The 19179-nt window shown below is 43.6% G+C and overlaps 1 protein-coding gene across 3 annotated transcripts in view; it reads right to left on the bottom strand.

The window, feature by feature from the left end:
* LOC106574093 (lysine-specific demethylase 4B) overlaps nucleotides 1–19016 on the bottom strand; it is an 84772-nt gene extending 65756 nt beyond the window's left edge. For 2 of the 3 annotated variants that reach the window (XM_045697357.1, XM_045697359.1), the window contains exons 1-5: nucleotides 18818–19016; nucleotides 12310–12647; nucleotides 11947–12122; nucleotides 11459–11573; nucleotides 6620–6813 (exon numbers count right to left, since the gene is read on the bottom strand). In XM_045697357.1, coding sequence (XP_045553313.1) covers nucleotides 6620–6813; nucleotides 11459–11573; nucleotides 11947–12122; nucleotides 12310–12633 — 809 coding nt within the window. In that variant the 5' untranslated portion in view covers nucleotides 12634–12647; nucleotides 18818–19016. Of the gene's footprint in view, nucleotides 1–6619; nucleotides 6814–11458; nucleotides 11574–11946; nucleotides 12123–12309; nucleotides 12672–18817 lie in introns of all 3 variants that reach the window. The other variant, XM_045697358.1, reaches the window with a different exon arrangement.
* Nucleotides 19017–19179: the final 163 nt, after the last annotated feature.

Raw genomic sequence — 19179 nt, 5'->3', positions numbered from 1 at the left:
CCTTCTTTGCAAGGCAATGGAAAACCTCCCTGGTCTTTGTGGTTAAATCTGTGTTTGAAATTCACCGTTCGACTGAGGAACCTTACAGACAATTGTATGTGTAGGGTACAGGGATGATGTAGTCATAAAAAATAAAAAAAAGAATGTTAAACAATATTATTGCACACAGTGAGTCCATGCAATATATTAGGTGACTTGTTAAGCACATGTTTACTCCTGAACTTATTTAGGCTTGCCATAACAAAGGGGTTGAATACTTGACTCAAAAGAAATTACAAAAATAATTCCACTTTGACATGATGGGGTATTGTGTGTAGGCCAGTGACAAAACATCTACATTTAATCAATTAAAAAAATTCAGGCTGTAACACAACAAAATGTGGAAAAAGTCAAAGGGGTGTGAATACTTTCTGAAGACACAACATACGCTCACACAGTTCCGTCACATGCTTCATATACGCTGCTGCTACTCTGTTTATTATTTATCCTGATTGCCTAGTCACTTTTACCCCCCCCCCTACATATTGCCTCAACTACCTCGCACCCGTGCACATTGACTCTGCACCGTTACTCCTTGTGTATGTAGTCTCGTTGTTGTTTAATTGTGTTACCGTTTCCTTTTTTGATATTATTTTCTTACTTTTTAACTCAGTATTGTTGGGAAAGGGTTCGTAATTAAGCATTTTAAAGTCTACACCTGTTGTATTCAGCGCAAAATGAGATTTGAACTACCAGCTCTATTGGCATAGCAGCAAATGAGATTTTGTCATGTTGACCAGGGCCGTATGTATCCAGCGTGTAAAACTGAGTGCTAACTGACGATTCGTTTCGCCTTTTAGATCAAAATTAATAAGATTGAATGGAAAGGGGGGGGGGGGCCTGATCCTAGATCAGCCATCCTATTCTGAGATGCTAGTTACATACTTAGACCGCTGCGCCACTAAGGCACTGCATCTCAGTGCAAGAGGCGTCAATGCAGTCTCTGGTTCGAATCCAGGCTGCATCACATCTGGCTGTTGATTGGGAGTGCTATCGGGCGGCGCACAATTGGCCCAGTGTCGTCCGGGTTTGGCCGGTGTAGGCCGTCATTGTAAATAAGAATGTTCTTCACTGACTTGCCTAGTTAAATAAAGGTTAAATTTAAAAAAAAAATGGGGTGCTTGTGAATGGCTTAGAGTAAGGAGAATATGGTGAAGGGCATATAGAATTGTGTAAGCGACATTTGGAATTTGACCCCAAACTAACCTGTGACACAGCAGGCTTACCAAGGGAACCAAAGTAATCAAACATTTAATAAACTCTAAATTAATCACAGTACATCAGAATTTTAATATGGTTGTTCACGGCTGCTCAATTCATCTGGGTTTTGACGTCTAAGGATTGCTGATCTAGGTTTTGCTGATCTACACAGCCAAGCCAATTGATCTGCAACACATAGGCTTGTGGTGTTGCGTGTCAATGCAGTCTTCAAGATGTAGCTCAATAACACACACAGTAGTTTAACAGACAAGACTGGTCATATCATCTCTATTCTCTCCGGGTCTTGGTCGAGTTTCCCCCCAAAAAACATAACCATTTTAACTTTAAGATGATCATTCGTCAATGGCCTACCAAGATAACCTTAGTGCCAAAAGAGGAGCTTTATGTCATCTTTGGGAAACGTACCTGACAAGGCCTTCTAAAAAGGTTTCAGATTCACAATGCAAGCGGATGGAAAACATCCATTGACATCAATATAATTGATTAGGCAATTATAACTATTGCCAATTGTATTCATTCATAAAACACTTCGAATGCAACAATACTGTGGCACTGACATCTCTTTCCTTCCGGAAAAGACAAAAACAGCGAGCGTCATCTAATACCTGATAAATCTATAAAATTAAGTGAACAATGAATCCATAATGGACTCTGGCTCTGCATAATAAACGGAGTCAATGCAATTTTAAGATGTTCATTTTCAGCAGTTGCTCTTACTCTCTGCAAACCACCGGGCGATGTTTACTGACAACAGATTTACTGACAACAGATTATGGGGGGGTGTAATGACAGATGGCAGCAGAGTTGGAGGGAAATGGAGTTAATTTCATAGTGGCTGCACGGCAGGGGGGGGGGGGACAGCTCCTTGCACACAGTTTAACATACTGTAATTACCCCAAAAGTGAAAATGATTCAATTTCCAAAAAAAAGAAGGGGAAGAAGTGTGTGTGTACACTGTTTGAATGTTCTCCCCATTACACACACATTCACAGTTAAACAGAGTTGAGGGGTGCATCCAAGTGAGTAAATGTACTTTTAACGAGTGACGAGGAAAGATTACTTTTCCTCACAGGGGCATATGTAAGAAGAGGGAGAAGAATAGGGGAGGGAAAGATATCTTGAGGGGGAGACTTGAGACTTCTGAATCAAGAAGGAAGCAACCGAAGCATGACAACCCTACTCCATTATACCATGGAGAGGCTCTGGATTCATCTCAAATCACACCGTATTTCCTAGGTATTGCACTACTTTACACCACAACTCAGATCAAAAGTAGTGCACTGAATAGAGAATAGGGTGCCCTTTGGGACACCACTTCTCTGTTTAAGTGCCCAGGCATTAGGGCTTTGGAAAGGCTACATTCTGAAAATGAAGGCAGATTTCTAAAATAACAAGACAGCCAGTAAACTAAAGGATGGCTAATGGAACATGGCTCTTGATGGCTAATGGAACATGGCTCTTGATGGAGCAGGGTTAGAACACACCGAGCTGAGCTGCTGATTCTAGTGTCATCACACTGCAGGGGGAGCAGAGACACGGAGAAAGGGAAAGGGGGATACCTAGTCAGTTGTACAACTGAATGCCTTCAACTGAAATGTGCCTTCTGCATTTAACTTAAACCCTCTGAGGTGAGGGGTGCTGCCTTAATCAACATCCACGTCTTCGGCGCCCGGGGAACAGTGGGTTAACTGCCTTGTTCAGGGGCAGAACGACAGTTCTGATCACACACACGCGCCGCTCACACACGCACGCGCCGCTCACACACACGCGCCGCTCACACACACACGCGCCGCTCACACACACGCGCCGCTCACACACACGCGCCGCTCACACACGCGCCGCTCACACACGCGCCGCTCGCGCATGCAATTCTCACGCACCGCTCACACACGCACCGCTCACACACACACACCGCACGCACACACACCGCACGCACGCACACACACCGCACGCACACACAGACACAAATGCAACGCACACACAGGCACAAATGCAACGCACACACAGGCACAAATGCAACGCACACAGGCACAAATGCAACGCACACACAGGCACACTCGCCGAGACAGACAAATAGGAAAAGAGGAGAATGGTGGGAGAGTGGAAGTGAGGGCTCAGGTGATGCTGGTATTGATTGGTACACTCCGACTCAGCGCAGGTACTACAGGACACCCACTGAGTGAGAGGCTTAAAAGCAACAGGAGGGGAGAGACTAAATGAGAGGAAGAAAATAAAGAAAAATAGAATGGTTCCCTCTGAGCTGAACAGGTATGGTGCAGGGGACCTCCAAGGGAGTGAGGAGGAAGGGACAGAGCAAATCAACAAACAGAGAGAATCAAAAACAGAGAGAAAGCAAGAGGTCAAGAAAGGAGAGAGAGAAAAGGATGGGAAGAAAGAGATAGAGGTAGCCACCAGAGTGAGAGAAAGAGAAAAGCCTGTGCAGTAATGAGCACAGCAAGTGAACTGGCTCAGTTCAGAGCCCCTTGTTCTCATTCCACCATGAAAACCTCCCTCTACTTCCTACATTATAAATGGCCATTTCTACTTGTCAAATGACAGCACCAGCAATATAAGGATAGGATATCTTCAAATGAAAACTCTTGCTTTCGTAGGCTACTGTATCATAAGACAAGCATTTTAAAAATCAAGCCTGTTTCAGCTGGAGTGTTTAGTTCTAATGGAGGGGAGATGGGGGGAAAATACACACTTGTTATGTGTATGACTACAGTCATATTTTCAGACTTTTATCCTCCAATACAACATATAGCTTAGACCAAGGCTCTACAACCCTGTTCTTGGAGAGCTTCCCTCCTGTAGGTTCTCACTCCAATCCTGTTCAAGGAGAGCTACCCTCCTGTAGGTTCTCACTCCAACCCTGTTCCAGGAGAGCTACCCTCCTGTATGTTCTCTCTCCAATCCCGTTCCTGGAGAGCTACCCTCCTGTATGTTCCCTCTCCAACCCTGTTCCTGGAGAGCTACCCTCCTGTAGGTTCTCTCTCCAATCCCGTTCCTGGAGAGCTACCCTCCTGTATGTTCTCTCTCCAATCCCGTTCCTGGAGAGCTACCCTCCTGTAGGTTCTCACTCCAACCCTGTTCCAGGAGAGCTACCCTCCTGTAGGTTCTCACTCCAACCCTGTTCAAGGAGAGCTACCCTCCTGTAGGTTCTCACTCCAACCCTGTTCAAGGAGAGCTACCCTCCTGTAGGTTCTCACTCCAACCCTGTTCCTGGAGAGCTACCCTCCTGTATGTTCTCTCTCCAATCCCGTTCCTGGAGAGCTACCCTCCTGTAGGTTCTCTCTCCAATCCTGTTCCTGGAGAGCTACCCTCCTGTATGTTCTCTCTCCAATCCTGTTGCTGGAGAGCTACCCTCCTGTAGGTTTTCACTACAACCCCAGTTGTAACTAACCTGGTTCAGCTCATCAACCAGCTAATTATTAGAATCAGGTGTGATAGATGAGGGTTGGAGTGAAAACCTACAGGAAGGTAGCTCTTCAGGAACAGGGTTGGAGTGAGAACCTACAGGAAGGTAGCTCTTCAGGAACAGGGTTGGAGTGAAAACCTACAGGAGGGTTGCTCTCCAGGAACAGGGTTGGAGTGAGAACCTACAGGAGGGTTGCTCTCCAGGAACAGGGTTGGAGTGAGAACCTACAGGAGGGTTGCTCTCCAGGAACAGGGTTGGAGTGAGAACCTACAGGAGGGTTGCTCTCCAGGAACAGGGTTGGAGTGAGAACCTACAGGAGGGTTGCTCTCCAGGAACAGGGTTGGAGTGAGAACCTACAGGAGGGTTGCTCTCCAGGAACAGGGTTGGAGTGAGAACCTATAGGTTAAAATAACAAAAGGAGATCAATCCTTCTCTGATGGCGGAGTGGGTATTAGTCACCCAGCGAGACCATGGAGAGATTGAAGGAGAGAGACACGTGCTCTCACCTCGCAGACACAGCTTAAAGATGACGGGCACTGCGCCGGACGCCTATACTAGCTGACCCCTACCAAGGTTGCCCGGTGAGGTCACCGCCGTTACTGGTACTTTGACGAAGCGTCGCCCTCCATTAGCGTTCTGTCGATACCCTTATCTACCACCATTACCTTGCCGCCGTGCGACTCATTTAGCCAGGAGTGGCTGTTAGTCTAAGCCTACGTCCCAAATGGCACCCTGCTCCCTATATAGGGCCCAAAGGGCTCTGGTCTAAAGTAGCGCACTATATAGGGAATAGTGTGCCATAGGGCTCTGGTCTAAAGTAGTGCACTATATAGGGAATAGGGTGCCAATTGGGATGAACCCCTTGAGTGTGTGATACTGCAGGGCCTATGCAGTAGTGCTGCTTTTCCTATTCGCTTCCAAGTGAAATGGTTGAAGAAAATGATGGAGATGTGTTGACAAATTGAGGCTCTTTATGTGATTCAGTGTTGGGAGAGCCATAAACGTTAAGAAATAGAATTGGATGCCGAGTGAAGGCTTTGGGAATAGAGAGGCTCGACGGAGATGGGGAGTTTTTACAAGAGGAATAAGAAAACGACGGGGGAGAGAGGTGTTTGAAGAGCACTACTGCTACCTAGCGACGAGTGATGGGATGGTTGGCCCTGGACAATTTAAAATTGCTTGTAGGACACAGACACACTCATATTCACAGAAAAATACACATAGGGGGCGGGGCTGCAAGAGGGGGAGAGAGACGACAAACAGCGAACACTATAAAACTGTACTTTACTCACGGCCGAGTGGCGTTTCAAAATAGTGCACACAATATGAATCTCGAGATATGGATATTGCACAGATCAATATTGCAATTTGGATGTGAATTAGATTACAGACACGTTTTTAAGTCATGTTTTTAAAATACAATCGTAGTGGTAGATCTCAGTTTGCATTTTGACTCAAAAAAGGTTGGTGACCATCGGTCTAGACCGTCCTCCAGTAGCCACCTGTTTAAGTGCAGAAGTACATGGACAGTCTCCTTAACTCACTTTCAGCTTTACACATGTAGATGATAAATGCTAGGAGAAGCCGCTGCCGAAAGCCTGTCCAGATCCTGAAATCAAGGAGTGATTTCGGCTTGCCATTTTTTCATGTAGATGCAATTGCAGCAAAAAGCTGTCACATAAAATAGAGATAACCACGAGCAATGTGTTGAAATCCCCCAAAAACAAGTGCTAAATGACCTACAGAAGTAATTGTATGTATATTTTGAAGTGAGCAGAGATAGTGAGAGTGAGACAGAGAGTGAGACAGAGAGTGAGAGACAGTGAGAGAGAGACAGTGAGAGAGACAGACAGAGACAGACAGACAGACAGAGACACAGAGAGAGAGAGACAGAGAGAGAGATGCAAAGAAGTAAAAAAGACAAAGCTAGTCACTGACCAGGACTTGGGCTCTCCAAAGTGCAGGTAGTTGATACTGTAGAGATCCATGTCCTCTGTGTGCCAGGCAAAGGTGGTCTTCCACATGCCAAAGTACAGGTAGGGCGTGTTCACCCCCTCGATCACGATGCCACACTCCTGCTCCACCATGTCCAGCAGTGTGTTCAGGTGGCCGATGTTCCACTCACTGATCTCCTGGAAACAGACAGAACACGGTGACCCAATTAAAGCATATTGGCTACATTTACCAAATAAATTGAATGAAAAAAGCCATGCCTATAGACATGGACTTGAACTGTTTGTTTGTCACAATTGTTCTTCAGCTAGTCTTATACCAGTGAATAACGTAGCTATATTACTATGGAGGACTAAGATTGCCATTGATGTTCAAGGCCATGTAGTAATAGATGTTCACCACCAGATGGTATCAAGGCCACATCACAAAAAGACATGATATTTCAGCTGGTATTTTTTTATTAAAACTTCTCAACAGGTGTTACTGTCGGGTACTTAGTACTAAGGAATTCCACACAATTTGTAACTACAGTGCATTCGTAAAGTATTCAGACCACTTCCCTTTTTCCAAATTTGGTTACGTTACAGCCTTACTCTAAAATGGATTAAATACAAAATGTCCTCCATCTACACACACACACACACAATACCCCATAATGACAAAGCAATAAAAGGTTTTTAGAATTTTTTGCTAATTTAGTAAATATAAAAAACAGAAATACCTTCCTTCTATACATACGTACTCAGACCATTTGCTAAGAGACTCGAAATTGAGCTCAGCATCCTGTTTCCATTGATCGTCCTGGAGATGTTTCTACAACTTCATTGGAGTACACTTGTGGTAAATTCAATTGATTGGAAATTATTTGGAAAGGCACACACCTGTCTATATAAAAAGGTCCCACCGTTGACAGTGCATGTCAGAGCAAAAACCAAGCCATCAAGTCGAAGGAATTGTCCATAGAGCTCTGAGACAGGATTGTGTCGAGCCACAGATCTGGGGAAGGATACCAAAACATTTCTGCAGCATTGAAGGTCCACATGAACAGTGGCCTCAATCATTCTTAAATGTAAGAAGTTTGAAACCACCAAGACTCTTCCTAGAGCTGGACGCCCGGCCAAACTGAGCAATCGGGGGAGATAGGCCTGGGTCAGGGAGGTGACCAAGAACCCGATGGTCACTCTGACAGAGCTTCTCTGTGGAGATCGAAGAACCTTCCAGAAAGACAACCATCTCTGCAGAATTCCAACAAGCAAGACTTTATAGAAGAGTGGAAGACACTACTCAGTAAAAAGCACATGACAGCTTGCTTAGAGTTTGCCAAAAGGCACCTAAAGAAACAAGATTATCTGGTCTGATGAAACCAAGATTGAACTTCTTGGCCTGAATGCCAAGTGTCACATCTGGAGGAAACCTGGCACCATCCCAATGGTGAAGCATGGTGGTGGCAGCATCATGCATGCTGTGGGGATGTTTTTCAGTGGCAGGGACAGGGAGACTAGTCAGGATCGAGGGAAAGATGAACGGAGCAAAGTACTGAGAGATCCGGCAGGGTAGCCTAGTGGTTAGAGCGTTGGACTAGTAACCGAAAGGTTGCAAGATCGAATCCCCGAGCTGACTAGGTACAAATCTGTCGTTCTGCCCCTGAACAAGGCAGTTAACCCACTGTTCCTAGGCTGCCATTGAAAATAAGAATTTGTTCTTAACTGACTTGCCTAGTTAAATAAATGTCAAATAAAATGTTTTAAATGAAATCCTTGATGAAAACCTGCTCCAGAGTGCTCAGGACTTCAGACTGGGGCGAAGGTTCACCTTCCAACAGGACAACGACCCTAAGCACACAGTCAAGACATCGCAGGAGTGGCTTTGGGACAAGTCTTTGAATGTAGTTGAGTGGCCCAGCCAGAGCCCGGACTTGTACCTGATCGAACATCTCTGGAGAGACCTGAAAATAGCTGTGCAGCGACGCTCCCCATCCAAGCAGAAAGGTTGGAGAAACTCCCCAAATACAGGTGTGACAGGTTTGTAGCGTCATACCCAAGAATACGCCAGGCTCTAATCGCTGCCAAAGCTGCTTCAACAAAGTACTGAGTAAAAAGGGTCTGAAATTACTTGCAAACATTTTTAAAAAAAACTGTTTTTGCTTTGTCATTATGGGGTAGTGTGTATAGATTGATGAGTGGGGGGGGGAAAAACTATTTCATCCAATTTATAATAAGACTAACGTAACAAAACGTGGAAAAAGTTAAGGGGTCTGAATACTTTCTGAATGCACTGTATTGCGAAGCCAGGGTCGTGTTCAGAAGGCGCGAAACAGAAGAAAACAGTAACAGGGAGGTAAGCACTATTTGAACTTGTCCCATAAGAAACACGTTGTTACTAATGTTCACAATCCATGTGCAGACCTGCCAACCCTGTACAACTTTTTAAGAGTACCAGACGCGTGCCCCCCTCGCAATTCTAGAATTGGTGCAAAGGCATTTAGAAGCATTGCCTCTATAGCCAACACCAGACACTCATTCATTCTTCATTGAGGCTTTCTTCTAAACTCCCGACCCCATTTAATGCCAAGACGTTCATATTTATTTTGGATTATACTTTTCTAATGCTTTTTGTGACGTGGATAATAATTACAGTTACAGTCTATCAGGTTGTGTGATCCTCGTAATGTTACGTGGAAAATACAACTAATGGATGCGAAATTAAATGTATATCACACTCGCACAAATACGACCAGTTATTTTTCATATTTGCACTTAATTTCTTTCACTAGCAAATGCGAGTGAACTGCTGGCATTTTAGAGCCCACTGAACGTCCATCTTATGTTCTCTAACATTAACAATTAGTGTTTACCTTTCCACAACACACTGGGTGGAAAAGGGATTTGTCCATGTGTTGACGTACAGCTGACAGTGGGCAAACTCAGCATCACAACAAACAGGAGGAGCAGACACGGGGTAGCTAGTCCAATAATTATACACTGCTCAAAAAAATAAAGGGAACACTTAAACAACACAATGTAACTCCAAGTCAATCACACTTCTGTGAAATCAAACTGTCCACTTAGGAAGCAACACTGATTGACAATAAATTTCACATGCTGTTGTGCAAATGGAATAGACAACAGGTGGAAATTATAGGCAATTAGCAAGACACCCCCAATAAAGGAGTGGTTCTGCAGGTGGGGACCACAGACCACTTCTCAGTTCCTATGCTTCCTGGCTGATGTTTTGGTCACTTTTGAATGCTGGCGGTGCTTTCACTCTAGTGGTAGCATGAGACGGAGTCTACAACCCACACAAGAGGCTCAGGTAGTGCAGCTCATCCAGGATGGCACATCAATGCGAGCTGTGGCAAGAAGGTTTGCTGTGTCTGTCAGCGTAGTGTCCAGAGCATGGAGGCGCTACCAGGAGACAGGCCAGTACATCAGGAGACGTGGAGGAGGCCGTAGGAGGGCAACAACCCAGCAGCAGGACCACTACCTCCGCCTTTGTGCAAGGAGGAGCAGGAGAAGCACTGCCAGAGCCCTGCAAAATGACCTCCAGCAGGCCACAAATGTGCATGTGTCTGCTCAAACGGTCAGAAACAGACTCCATGAGGGTGGTATGAGGGCTTGACGTCCACAGGTGGGGGTTGTGCTTGCAGCCCAACACCGTGCAGGACGTTTGGCAAATTCGCCACTGGCGCCCTGTGCTCTTCACAGATGAAAGCAGGTTCACACTGAGCACGTGACAGACGTGACAGAGTCTGGAGACGCCGTGGAGAACGTTCTGCTGCCTGCAACATCCTCCAGCATGACCGGTTTGGCTGTGGATCAGTCATGGTGTGGGGTGGCATTTCTTTGGGGGGCCGCACAGCCCTCCATGTGCTCACCAGAGGTAGCCTGACTGCCATTAGGTACCGAGATGAGATCCTCAGACCCCTTGTGAGACCATATGCTGGTGCGGTTGGCCCTGGGTTCCTCCTAATGCAAGACAATGCTAGACCTCATGTGGCTGGAGTTTGTCAGCAGTTCCTGCAAGAGGAAGGCATTGATGCTATGGACTGGCCCGCCCGTTCCCCAGACCTGAATCCAATTGAGCACATCTGGGACATCATGTCTCGCTCCATCCACCAACGCCACATTGCACCACAGACTGTCCAGGAGTTGGCGGATGCTTTAGTCCAGGTCTGGGAGGAGATCCCTCAGGAGACCATCTACCACCTCATCAGGAGCATGCCCAGGCGTTGTAGGGAGGTCATACAGGCACGTGAAGGCCACACACACTACTGTGCCTCATTTTGACTTGTTTTAAGGACATTACATCAAAGTTGGATCAGCCTGTAGTGTGGTTTTCCACTTTAATTTTGAGTGTGACTCCAAATCCAGACCTCCATGGGTTGATAAATTGGATTGCCATTGATTATTTTTGTGTGATTTTGTTGTCAGCACATTCAACTATGTAAAGAAAAAAGTATTTAATAAGATTATTTCTTTCATTCAGATCTAGGATGTGTTGTTTAAGTGTTCCCTTTATTTTTTTGAGCAGTATATATTAATCACCATGTCCGTTGATACAAACTCTGTACATGTCTGTGTGTTGCAGCTCGAGAATCGGGATATTAGATTTACTCAGTGGATTTATTTTTTTGTAAAAAATATATATATATATCCCAGCCCATTTTCATTTCTGCGTACATTTAACTTGGATCTCGTACCTGCGTACATTTAACTTGGATCTCGTACCTGCGTACATGGCCATTGCGTATTTGGTACGCAAAATGCATGCATGTTTGCAGGTCTGCATGTGTAATAAGCAAGGCTTGTTCCTGGGCTGACTTACGGAGTCATAGATGGAGCCGCTGACGTCAGCCCCGTAGATTGGAGACACAAAGGTGAGGTTCTTCCAGTACTTCCTCTCCAGGTCGTCAAAGTCCTTGTGTCGGGGGGTACAGTACCTGGGAGTGGAGGGGAGAGTAGAGAGGTCTATAGTTCACCAGACAGATACTAAATGGGAAAGGCAGTGAAACAGCCGATAACAAAGGCAACCCAATAATATCAATGGAAAAGTGATAAATCCAAAAGGTTCACATTCGTACTGTGTATAATTTGTAATGGTCTCAACTCTTCATAACTGTGGTAACCTAAATTGCTGTTATTGGGAAAGAAAACATTTGTATAAAAAATATATATTAAAAAATTAAAAAAATCGTTTTTCACTGTGGAAAAAAAACCTGTCTCTAATCATAAGAGTAATGTAGCTTCTGCATTATTCTGAATGGGTCTCAATGGGTTTAGAATGTCTGGTAGCTAGGTGATGTGAGGCCCTACTTTCTGCTGTTGGCCAGCTGGCGGTACTCCCCCACGGTCATGGACTTCTTCTGGATGTTGTACTGGGTAAAGAGGCCTGACTGGCCCGTCACCACCTGCATGATGGGAGCAGGGATCGTCATCTCCTCAATGACGTCGTATGACTTCCGTGGCTTCCAGCCCTTAGGGGGAATCACCTGCAAGAAGGGCAGGAGGGAGGGAACATGAAAGTAAGTGATTGAGGATGTGAGGGGGCGAGAGTGAAAGTGAAAGTGAAAAAAAGAGAGACAACCATGGCCAAGTGAGATGGAGAGGCAATAACAATACAAGGCTGAATTATTAGTGTTAGGCAATTTAAACTAAACTGTGCTGATGTGTGTGTACCTTCGCCAGGCCTGCACGGTGTGCTCCTTGAGTCTCCATGTAGGCAATGTATTTGGCAAAGTCCTTAAATTCCTCCATGGTGGGCCGGAAGGTCATGATCTTACAACCTGGATTCATTACTGGGACTGGAGCTGAATCTGCAGCTAATTCTGGGGCTGTATCTGGTGTTAGCTCTGGGGCTGTATCTGGTGTTAGCTCTGGGGCTAATTCTGGGGCTGAATCTGCAGCTAGTTCTGGGGATATGTCTGGTGCAGGATCTTGGCCCATGTCTGGTGCTTCCAGCGACATGGTGGCAGGTGGATCTGGGGGCGCTTCCAGCGACATAGAGGCAGGTAGAACTGGAAATAGAAAGGAATGACAACCTTGAATAGAATAAAAAAAGCAATCAATTTTTATTTAATTTTTTACCTTTATTTAACTAGGCAAGTCAGTTAAGAACACATTTTTATTTACAATGACGGCCTACCCCGACGACGCTGGGCCAATTGTGCGCCGCCCTATGGGACTCCCAATATATATATATATAAATAATAATAATAAATATATGGGATATAGCCTGGATTCTAACCAGGGACTGTAGTGACGCCTCTTGCACTGAGATGCCGTGCCTTAGACTGCTGCGCCACTCGGGGGCCCAATAAGGCATTTGACGGGCTCATTTACATCTAGTCTCGAAACCCCCACCCTAGGTAACAGTGACTAGGGCAGGGGTTCCCAAATGGCAAATGTTCTCGTTTTAGTTTATTACAAATCAGTCTGACAGTACTTTTGACAGCATTTCAAACTGAAGGAAGTATGGTTTTTGAAATGCATCAGAAAGGTATTGAGACGTTCAGGCAATAATTTTGTATGATCTTCTGTGTAGAAAATAACAATCAGTGTGTCCTTGGCGACAGATTTTCATGTGAATATTCTAAAAGCTGCATAAATAAAATAATAAAAAATAATAAAAAAAACATTTTCCAACCAGAGATGCATTTCCATCATATTGACTTGTTGCTGATAAAAGTTTGTGTGTGATGACATGGAACAAATAAAAAAAATGATTTTCATCGCATTTTCAACTCTACTGACATTTGTCACTAAACATGTTGCATTATTAATGGAATGGCGGCTGTTTAACGGGCTCATAACTAGGGCTGTCCCCGACAAAAAAAAGTCATATATATATATATATATATATAGACCGAGAGCAATCTGTTCTTTCAACGAAACGATTGGTCTAAATTTTTAAACGTGTGTTTTGCCATATATAGACAGACGCTATGTGTTTAAATAAAATCAACTATACTGGGAAAAAATATAAAAATATATAAATGTAAAGTGTTGGTCCCATGTTACATGAACTGAAATAAAAAGATGGCAGAAATGTTCCATACTCATAAAAATCATATTTCTTTCAAATTCTGTGCACAAATTTGTTTACATCCCTGTTAGTGAGCATTTGCCAACAACCTGACAGGTGTGGCATATCAAGATGCTGATTAAACAGCATGATCATTACACAGGTGTGCCTTGTTCTGGGGACAATAAAAGGCCACTCTAAAATGTGTAGTTTTGTTACACAATAAGTTGTCTCAAGTTGAGGTAGTGTGCAATTGGCATACTGACTACAGGAATGTCCACCAGAGCTGTTGCCAGAGAATGAGAATTTTATTTTAATTTATTTACCATGTTTAGTGAATTTGGCAGTACATCCAACAGGCCTTACAACCGCAGACCACGTGTATGGCGTTGTGTGGGCAAGCAGTTTACGGATGTCAACGTTGTGAACAGAGTGCCCGATGGTGTTGGGATTATGGTATACGCAGGCATAAACTACGGCCAATGAACACTGTTGCATTTTATCTATGGCAATTTGAATGCACAGTGATACCGTGACAAGATCCTGAGGCCCATTGTCGTGCCATTCATCCGCCCACATCACCTCATGTTTCAGCATGATAATGCACAGCCCCATGTTGCAAGGATCTGTACACAATTCCTGGAAGACAGATGTACCAGTTCTTCAATGGCCCGCATACTAACCAGACATGTCACCCTTTGAGCATGTTCGGGATCTTTTCTATCAACGTATACACCAGCATATTCCAGTTCCTGCCAATATCCAGAAACTTCGCACAGCCATTGAAGAGGAGTGGGACAACATTCCACTGGCCACAATCAACTGACTGATCAACTAACTCTATGCAAAGGAGACGTAACGCTGCATGAGGCAAAAGCTGTCTGTGACAAACAGATGCATATCTGTATTCCCAGGCAAGTCAAATACAAAGAATAGGGCCTAATTATTTTTTTTGCAAATGACTGGATTTTCTTTTTACTAAGTCAGTAAAATCTTTGAAATTGTTGCGTTTATATTTTTGTTCAGTATGAATACATTCTGTAAACGTGTGCAACACGTTAGGACATAAAACGGACCGCGTTCTTCATTTCACTTGTCACATAATTTTACATTATGAAGCTTACCGTAGTTCTCCAGAACGGTTGAGCCAGTCACGTGTTTGTTTGCAAATAGCACAAAGGGACACAGCCGGAGCAGAGTCCAGCTGTGTATTGACACGGGTCGCGTTTTATATTGAAAGTCAACTGTTTTTTGCTTCAATAAAATTAATTCAGGGACGTGCAACTATACTTCCCCTTCATATAAAATACATTAGTGCAAAACAATAGGCAGAACATAGCTTAATTTATCAGATAACAGAAGCGCAACGCTATATGGTTGGTAGCCACATGAGTAAATAAGCTTAATGTTTTTGCAAGGACATCATATTTTTCGTGTTTATCATAGAAAGAATGTAGCCAGCTACATTTCCTGAAGTTTTTTTGTTAAAAATGTTATCTTTAATTTTACCAGAGAAAAGTAGGCTGGCTACACCAAGAAAAGTACAAGAGAAAAGTAGCTACACTTCAGTCAGAGCGCTGTCTGCTGATAGAATGCCTGTTTATGAATTTGCATCCGAGTGGAGAAAAGCAACTGAAGCATGAAATTAGTCTGATGACGAGCAGAAATTACAAGCATCGTAGAGCTGCGCTTCCAAACGCGGCAAGTTATTTATTATGCATTTTATACTTTTTTTAATGATTGGAAAAACTAGTATTTCTGCATTAACGCTATCTAAGCAACTGACTGAAATAATGTGACGGGTATCATATAGTGTTCGCTTTCTGAGGTGTTTGAGAAATGAATGCCCGTTGGATGAGTTCTGTACATCTGCCACTGCTTGATTTCCTTGCGTTTATTTCCTCTCTTCTAGCAGAGCAGGCAGGCCCGTTGCCCTAGCGACTCCACACAGGCACAGCGTGTACACATGCTGCTTCAGAGACCGTACAGTTCTTCCTTCAGACAAGCATGCGGCAAAACTTTGTTCATTTGCACAATGTCTCTCGTTCACATTCGCTTGTAAAATGTCCAAATTCACCAAAAATGACATTTCGGTAGTTCCTTCCTATACATGTATAACTTTACGAGTTGGATTGGCTACCTTAATTTATTTTCGTTTACGTTCATTAGCATTTTTAGCTAGCAGCCTCCGTGGAATTTCGATATTACGTATGCTAATTTTGTTAGCATTCTGGTAGACACCCAATGGGCTTGTTTTTGCGAACCTTGTGTAATAAACCTGTAATAAAAATCCAGAGATGAGAGGACGGTATAACAAATTCTGGTTCCCGCCGGGCCCTAATCAGTAGGCTATTAAACAGACTCAAACTGGCAACAGGAGCAGGATCTCTTACTGTAGATATACAGTACCAGTCAAAAGTTTGGACACCTACTCATTCAAGGGTTTTCCTTTATTTGTACTATTTTCTACATTGTAGAATAATAGTTAAGACATCAAACTATGGAATCATGTAGTAACCAACAAAAAGTGTTAAACAAAACAAAATATATTTTGGATTTTAGATTATTCAAAATAGCCCACTTTGCCTTTGACAGCTTATCACACTCCTGGCATTCTCTCAACCAGCTTCACCTGGAAAACTTCTCCAACAGTCTTGAAGGAGTTCCCACATATAATGAGCACTTGTTGGCTGCTTTTCCTTCACACTGCGGTCCAACTCATCCCAAACCATCTCAATTGGGTTGAGTTCAGGTGATTGTGGAGGCCAGGTCATCTGATGCAGCACTCCATCTCTCCTTGGTCAAATAGCCATTACACAGCCTGGAGGTGTGTTGGGTCATTGTCCTGTTGAAAAACAAATGATGTCCCACTAAGCGCAAACCAGATGGGTTAGTGCTGCAGAATGCTGTGGTAGTCATGCTGGTTAACTGTGCTTTGAATTCTAAATAAGTCGGCAACAATGTCACCTGCAAAGTATCCCCACATCACACCACCTCCATGCTTCACGGTGGTGACTCCATATGCAGAGAGCATCCGTTCACCTACTCTTGCGTCTCAAAGACACGGCGGTTGGAACCAAAAATCTCAGACCAAAAGGACAGATTTCCACCGGTCTAATGTCCATTGCTTGTGTTTCTTGGCCCAAGCAAGTCTCTCCCCATTGGTGTCCTTTGGTAGTGGTTTCTTTGCAGAAATTTGACCCTGAAGGCCTGCTTCACGCAGTCTACTCTGAACAGTTGATGTTGCGGTGTCTGTTACTTGAACTCTGAAGCATTTATATGTACTGCAATTTAACTGTACAATTTCTGAAGCTGGTAACTAATGAACTTATCCTTTGCAGCAGAGGTAACTCTGGGTCTTCCTTTCCTGTGGTGGTCCTCATGAGAGCCAGTTTCATCATAGTGCTTGATGGTTTTTGCGACTGCACTTGAAGAAACTTTCAAAGTTCTTAATTTTCCAGATTGACTGACCTTCATGTCTTAAAGTAATGATGGACTGTTGTTTCTCTGTGCTTATTTGAGCTGTTCTTGCCATAATATGGACTTGGTCTTTTACCAAATAGGGCTATCTTCTGTATCCCACCCTTACCTTGTCACAACACAACTGATTGGCTCAAATGCATTAAGGAAAGAAATTCCACAAATGTACTTTTAACAAGGAACATCTGTTAATTGAAATGCATTCCAGGTGACTACCTCATGATCTGTTTGAGAGAATGCAAAGCTGGCAAAGGGTGGCTACTTTGAAGAATCTAAAATATTAAAATTTTATTCCATGTGCTATTTCATAGTTTTGATGTCTTCACTATTTTACAATGTAGACAACAGTAAAAACCCTGGAATGAGTAAGTGTGTCCAAACTTGTGACTGGTACTAATAATACCTAACGTTATTAGAAAAACATTAAAAAAAACAATATCAAAAACACTTGTCTATCCTGTCAGTTATTCACACACCGAGTCTATTACCTACATTTTAGCATTTAATTCTTAACTTATTTAACTTAAAAGACACTTGGAGAGGTGAAACAGTGAAGAGTAACACGTGTGTTCTTAAATTCACTCTTTTATACACTTCTGAGTGATGCACGAAACTATGGCAGGACGCACGTAGACAGTATACAGCTGGCTTTGTCAAAAACAAAGACGGGAAACTAAGCCAATATCTGACTAACTAGCGACACAAACTGAAACTAGCAATTTTATTAATACACTAGAGTCTATTCACCATGCATTTTACCGTGTGGCTCAGTTGGTAGAGCATGGCACTTGTAACGCCAGGGTTGTGGGTTCGATTCCCACTGGGGACCAGTACCAACAAATAGGAAAATGTATGCACTCACTACTGTAAATCACTCTGGATAAGGGTGTCTGCTAAATTACTAAACTGTAAACTCAGGAATAACGCTTAAGTTATTTGTAGCATACGTTAGCTAGCAAGTATTTGAAGGTAATGTTAGCAAGCCCAAAGTGATTTTTGGAGCAGGTTAGGACAGCATTTTCACTAACCATTTCCCCAACCTTAACCTCAGTATCCTAACCTGCTGCGTAAATTTCCCAACCCTGCTACGAAAAAGTAACTTAGGTAACGAAGTGTTTCGCAGCTAAACTAGTTACAGTACATACAGTAATAGTTCGCGTACAAGCGTATGCTGATCGTCGTGACACAGGCAGCTAGCAAGCAAACTCGATAGCTAAGTAACGACTTAATTCTGACTAGGAAAATAGTGCATGCTATGGATCGAACAAAAAACGATTGTGTAACGTTAGTGTCACTTATGTCAGCACTGCATGCTAGCTTTATGGGTGTCCGATGTATGCAATTAAAACTAGCTAAGCTAAGTTAGTTAGGTCGCGCCTAGAAACATAACGAAATGTTATGGCTCGCCCTAGCAAAGCACGTAGCTAGTTAGTAATAGTTGTTGTAAGCAAACACCAATTTCAACTGTTAGTAAACTGTCGAGAATGGCCGTTTTGGGAGTTAATTCGAATTTTGACAGCCAGTACTCCGCTCACAGGCTGCCTTCCCCCATTCCATACAAGTCAACAAAACAGGCACCTTCGCTGGCTAACTAGCTAGCTACAACTGTTTAGATCACATCGGAAATAACGTGTATCTAGGTGCACTTGAGCCCCAAAAAATAAGCTAATCATTCAACATTACCTCCTGCAGCAAAATATGTTCCTTTTCTTTATTTTTCTCAATCGATGTTTCTCGTTTTATAAAATCCACACACGATCGATTATCTTTTAGAGCTTTAGCTAGCTGGTTGCACACAGGAGAGCTAGGCCTCACGCCCTCCTTCAAGGGTTTCAGCTCAGTGATTGGCCAGATTAGGTTTGTAGGCATTCACTGGATACGTTCTGTGGATTTGTTTGGATGACCTCGTTGATAGATTGCTATATGAACCAATCAGGCAGAACGAACTGGGCAGCATATTTTCCGGTTGTGAAAAGGGTTAACCTCCAGGAAGCGTCATTTTACGATATCAAAACGAAAATGGTACCAAGATGGGTCGTCACTAG

The sequence above is a fragment of the Salmo salar genome, chromosome ssa16, assembly GCF_905237065.1.
Source record: "Salmo salar chromosome ssa16, Ssal_v3.1, whole genome shotgun sequence".
Classification (NCBI taxonomy): Eukaryota; Metazoa; Chordata; class Actinopteri; order Salmoniformes; family Salmonidae; genus Salmo; species Salmo salar.
Note: the sequence above shows the minus strand (reverse complement) of the source record. Positions and strands in the feature narration are given on the sequence as shown.